The sequence below is a fragment of the Arctopsyche grandis genome, chromosome 12 (assembly GCF_051622035.1).
Source record: "Arctopsyche grandis isolate Sample6627 chromosome 12, ASM5162203v2, whole genome shotgun sequence".
Classification (NCBI taxonomy): Eukaryota; Metazoa; Arthropoda; class Insecta; order Trichoptera; family Hydropsychidae; genus Arctopsyche; species Arctopsyche grandis.
The window spans coordinates 16,692,932-16,698,931 of NC_135366.1; the positions used below are offsets into that span (position 1 = coordinate 16,692,932).

The window sequence follows — 6,000 nt, forward strand, 5'->3', positions numbered from 1 at the left end:
CAGGCTACCACACACTATTCACAAACGTTGAAACCAACTCCTGGAAAAATGCACCCTTCAAAGTACAAGGGCATCAGAAGCATCCTAGTCTTCATTGCCTTATTTCATATGTGTAGTTCAGAAATCATTGATGGTAAAAGTTCTTATTAATATTGTAAATTCAATAAAATTGAATACAAATGTGTGCTTCGGTGTCTTTTGAATTTAATATTTTTATTTTATATGATAGTGAGTGCATTTCAAATTTAAACATATTTATTTAGTGTGTTTAGTTGTTATAAAAATTTATTTATATACATATAATATATTATATTAAAAAGTCTTAACGTTAAATAAAGATAATGTTTCATTTAAAAAAGTATCTATGTAAATTGAATACTTTTTTTACTTAACTTTTAGAATTAGAATACAGTAAAATGCCAAAAATGTTCACAATGGATGATTATGCAGATTGTTTATTAAGACCGGGCGGATTGTATTGTGTAGTTGATATTCAACTAATGACTTCAAAACCTTCAGATCTTTGGTATCAAATAAAAGTAAGTATTTTCTAATTTAAATGTGAAACTTTTAAATATTAGTTGACTACATTTATTATGTAAGCAATATAATAAATAGTAATAAAACATATGCAAATATATTTGATTTTAAAACCGTTCAAGCTTATACATTATTCTCAACATTATACATTTTGTTACCTTTTAGAACTTCAGTGAAAACACGTTAAAACACTACAAACATGATATCCTTCACAAAGCCATTTGTGTGACTAGAAAATGTAACGTCTCCGAAGAGCATTCGCCAATGTTGAGAGATGATGAGAATAAGTTGAAGAGTGTTCTCAATGAATGTATTAACGTAGAATTGCAAGAGTTATACGAATTAGAAGGAGATGTTTCTGTTCGTTATTGCGAACATAAAGGTCACATAAAAATGCTGGATAATTATGACTGGTCTTATTTGGCAATTATTCTTGCTATATTTATTATGAATGGTGTCGGCACTGTATATCATATACGGTGTATGAAAAGTGGAATTAAAAACCGTAAGTTTATTTTTCAGCAACTCAAATTATTGAAGATTTTTGAATTTAACTGTTATTTTTTTCAGAAAGCAAACTTCTTGTCTCACTATCTATCTTATCAAACTGGAAAAAATTAATGTCACGCAATGTGATTGATCCTAATTCTATAGAAAAGAAACGATCCTTAAATGGAATTCAAGGAATGCGTTTTTTAACAATGATCGCTGTAATATTTTCACATGTACTACTTATTGTTACTTACGGATATGTTGGCAACACTATAAGAGTTGAAACAGTAGGCTATTTTATATTATTTTAGTATAATTGCAAATTTGAAATGGTTATTGTAATATTTATTAAATTTTTAGCCTTATGATGATTTAATGATGCATCTCATGTACAACGGTTCTTTGGTTGTTCAGACATTTTTTTGTATGGCAAGTTTCTTAATGGCTTATAATTTTCTCATTCATGTAGAAAAGCACCCTATAACCAGTGTTTGGACGTATTTCGTGATTATATTTCAACGATGGGCACGGTGAACAAATCAACTTGTCTGAATAACAATATGACGTAGAAATAAATTTAGTTATAAAATTGCTAATATTTCATTACAGGTTAACACCAGTTTATGCGTTGGTGATTGGCTTTCTTTGCACTGTTTACGAAAAGTTGAGCACTGGACCGCTATGGCAATACATTATAGGTGACGATGCTGATTCATGTCGACGATGGTGGTGGACTAATTTACTCTACATAAATAATTATGTTGGAGAAGGTCAACTGTGTATGGGTGTAACTTGGTAAACAATTATGTTTATTTTGATATCATAAGTAAATTTTTATAAATATATGTATACACGTATGTAAAATAAAACCGTATTTAACTTATATAAATTTTTTTACAGGTACTTGGCGGCAGACACTCAGCTGTTTTGTTATGGAATATTGGTGATGATGTTTATAACGAAATTTCCTTCGATTGCCAGATTGTTTTTTGGATTTTTAATTGCCATTGCGGTCCTCGTTCCTGGAGTGTTAACATACAAAAATAGTTACTATCCAACAGTTCCGCAAGGGCCAGAGTGAGTTTACCTTAAACAAGTATTCGTATAGGCATTATGAATCAATAAATATCAATGCCATCGAGAATAATCTCACGATGTTATTTAGATAAAAAAATATACTTAAAAAATACAGCACACCATCGATATATCTTCGATATATCTATAAATCTTCTTCAGCAAGTTTATCATTTTATTAACATAATAGCGTTGTGCCCGATGAAATATCATCGCATGGGTTACGGCATATCAAGCTATTAATTAAAAATTAAATTAAAAGAAATTTGTCGATTCTGCGTTTGATCCGCACGCGGTGCTATTTTTTTCAAATACCTTTTAAATATATTTACTTTACTATTTACATTTATTTAATTGTTTAATATGAAAAAAAGGTAAAAACTATCTACCTACCTACATATAAACAATATAAAACATCAATAGAAAAATTAATATATATATATATATATATATATATATATATATATAATATATATATATATATATATATATATATATATATATATATATATATATATATATATATATATATATATATATATATATATATATATATATATATATATATATATATATATATATATATATATATATATATATATATATATATATATAATATATATATATATATATATATATATATATATATATATATATATATATATATATATATATATATATATATATATATATATATATATATATATATATATATATATATATATATATATATATATATATATATATATATATATATATATATATATATATATATATATATATATATATATATATATATATATATATATATATATATATATATATATATAGCCAGCAGTTTGGCTTAGTGATAGCGTATATATTTAGCATCACTGAGGTCATAGGTTCGTGTCCTCGCCACTGCTGGTTAGATTTGGGGGTTTTGTGACTCCAAATCGATCGTTTCTCTATCAGAGTTTGCCAATTTTATCTGATCATTGCTGAAACGGTTCCTGAAAATTGGTATTAAATCTAATCCTGTTGTCACAAAAATCTGCCTGTGTATAATTTGTATTAATTATACACAGTAATCTGAAATCCATAGATGTCACTATGATTATTATTTCTGATTAATTGTTATATTCTATATATTCTGATTGTATATGTGTGTATTACTGTATTTCTGATTTCTGATTGTTTATGTATTTCATTAACGTACACCCGTCGCATTGGAGCAAATCTGTAATGGCGAGTGTGTATTGATTTGTGACAATAAATACACACTCGCCATTACAGATTACATGTGTGTGTTTTTGAATGCATTGAGTAATTTTTAACGATGCTTGCTCATATTGTTCTGTCTTTAGTAGGTATTACTAATATTTATTAATTCAATTTCAAATTTTTAGAGCCTTCCGTACCCTCTACCAAGACAGTCCAACGTTTAAAAATATATACACTACGATATCAGGAAACATCGCTAGCTATACCGTTGGTATTATCTGTGGTTATTTGCATTACTATATAGAAAAGAATGATATTAATTTAGCCAAAATTAAGGTATGTAGTACATATGTATATTTTAATAGAAATAATTAATTGATACACCACAAGTTACTAATATGCATTTCATTGATATTTCAGTGGTTCCGTATGTTGTTTTACTTGGTATTTCCATTGGGGGTTAGTTTGATATTTACAGGAGTGCTATTTTATCGCGACGACTATGTTTACAACCCTTTAACTGCTGCCATATATGCATCATTGTATAAAATAGCATTCGGAATTTTAGTAACAACTTTTATGTTAGGAGTTTTTCACAAATGTGACGGTGAGGTTTGATTTTTCACACACATTGATGTCATACCATCAATGTATTTTAAATTAATTTTAAGACAATTTAAGAGGATTTAATTCATAATAAAAATCATACAATATATGCTAAATTACGTATGTTGTAGAAAAGTGATTTATTTCATGGTACGCTACTGTATATGTAAATGGCAGGGCTGCGGAGTCGCTTCAAAATTTACCGACTCCAACTCAGACTTTTACCTTATGCTTTAACTCTGATTCCGACTTGAACGATTTCAGTAATATCGAAATTTAGCTTACGAACCTATAACATTGTTAGTAATTTTAATTACTAATAAATTTTAATTAATAAGGGTTAATTCCTTTAATTTTTTATATTTAAAAAATCGCTATTTTTTTTAATAATAGCGATTTTTTAAATATAAAAAATTAAAGGAATTAACCATTATAGTACTGACGTCTTTTCTGTTGAAAGCCCACAACGTTGAAAATTTCGCCAACATTTCCAACTAGAAATATTTAGAAATCCAATAGAAAGCATGTATAAAAATTGTAGCTAATCCAAACAAACCCCAGATAACTACCGCCGAGTATTTAGAGTTTAGAAAAGGTGTGTTTAAACTCTCTAATATATCTTGCAACAATATAAAATAAATAAAAGAAGTCTATTAATGAATGTATTTTTCCAAAACTAGTTCTGTCTTCTTCAGTGTTGTTAAAATGTAATGCTCACAATCTAAATGCCAAGTCACAATCTAAAATACTCGGCAGTTAGAAATTTCAAATTCAAAGTGTTCAACAGTTAGCATTTAAAATGTTAATAAAATCACTAAAAATTTACATGTAACCTAATTTATTGAATTATTGTTAATGAAATAGGTATAAATAAAAAAGAAGAACATGCATAGTTTATGTATGAATTTCATACACAAACAAATCAATTTAATAAAAAATAGATAAAGTAAAAATGTGAATAAAAAAGTATGAGATGGAAGAAACAATCGATTTTGGCCACAACACGTCAAATTAAGTGCAATTGAACAATTTTGTAATTTAAAATCATGTTTTTTGTAAAGAAATGATTAAATGCCAATTTATTATTGTATATTTCAATAAAATTGGAGGCTCAAGTTAACGCATACCGTAATACTATTAATTAAAGAAAATAATAATAAAGTTGGTTGTTACGACTCGGACCTCGCGTGAAATACCACAATTCTGACTCCACAGCCCTAATATTATATAAAAAAAATGGTTTTAATTTTTTTTATCAAATATTTAATAGATATTATACGAGGAATGGTCGAATGGGATGGTTACCAAATCGCAGGAAGGTTGACTTACTGTGCTTATTTAGTGCATACGATTCCTCAGAGGTACATAGTTGGATTGCTGAAGCAGCCTTATGATGTTCTTGATTTCAATGTTGTAAGTATACATAAATATTTATTTTTGAAATACATATCATTACATAAATAACCACTTTTTATGCAATTTTTTTGTTATAGTTGTGTATGTTCTTATCGAGTATTACATTAACCTATGCGATCTCAATGATATTGTGTATTTTTGTGGAAATGCCTTTCACGAATCTGCAAAAAGTATTATTCCAACCCAATAACAAACCAAAAGATAATACAATACAGGAGAGTAAAAAAATCGAACAGAATGCTCCTGTAGTCGCGGAGGAATCAAACGGCATCAGTAAAGAGATCAATGGAGAACCAGCGAGAAACGAAAACATCGAAATCGACGTTGAAATAAATAATAAAAGTGATGATTGCTCAAAGTTATAACGAAATGATCAATATGCAGTGCTACCTTAGTATGCGATCTACCTTTGAATCGCAGTCGACTTTTTTTTTATTTGTGTCGCAGCAACGAAATGTTTATTATAATTTTTAGTTTTTCCTGCCGCCCCATAATGTTGTCGAAGCATTTCTATCAAAATATCGTCAGCAGATACATATGTCTTAACCAAATCTTAAATGTATTCGGCCAACCTTAACTTAACCTAACCTATCCTGACCCTTAAATAAATAGGTGTTGGCTGCTAAGATACGTTTTTTTTTGTGAAAATATTGATGAAATAGAACTTAA

General features: G+C 27.8%; 1 protein-coding gene across 1 annotated transcript; it reads left to right on the forward strand.

Annotated features, from left to right (window-relative positions):
- Positions 1 to 13: 13 nt before the first annotated feature.
- Positions 14 to 5,696, forward strand: LOC143920448 (nose resistant to fluoxetine protein 6-like). Its single transcript, XM_077443338.1, has 11 exons — positions 14 to 133; positions 400 to 539; positions 706 to 1,045; positions 1,111 to 1,319; positions 1,393 to 1,562; positions 1,642 to 1,827; positions 1,933 to 2,109; positions 3,495 to 3,645; positions 3,730 to 3,916; positions 5,186 to 5,328; positions 5,409 to 5,696. Exons 1-11 carry the CDS (start codon positions 49 to 51, stop codon positions 5,694 to 5,696), a joined length of 2,076 nt encoding a protein of 691 aa, XP_077299464.1. The 5' UTR covers positions 14 to 48.
- Positions 5,697 to 6,000: the final 304 nt, after the last annotated feature.

What these genes read in the sequence shown, in the direction of transcription:
- LOC143920448 (XM_077443338.1), top strand. Translation starts at nt 49, where the DNA reads ATGCACCCTTCAAAGTACAAGGGCATCAGAAGCATCCTAGTCTTCATT. An exon ending in ACACTATAAGAGTTGAAACA is followed by an intron (nt 1,320 to 1,392) that starts GTAGGCTATTTT and finishes TTAAATTTTTAG; the next exon opens with CCTTATGATGATTTAATGAT. An exon ending in TTAATTTAGCCAAAATTAAG is followed by an intron (nt 3,646 to 3,729) that starts GTATGTAGTACA and finishes TTGATATTTCAG; the next exon opens with TGGTTCCGTATGTTGTTTTA.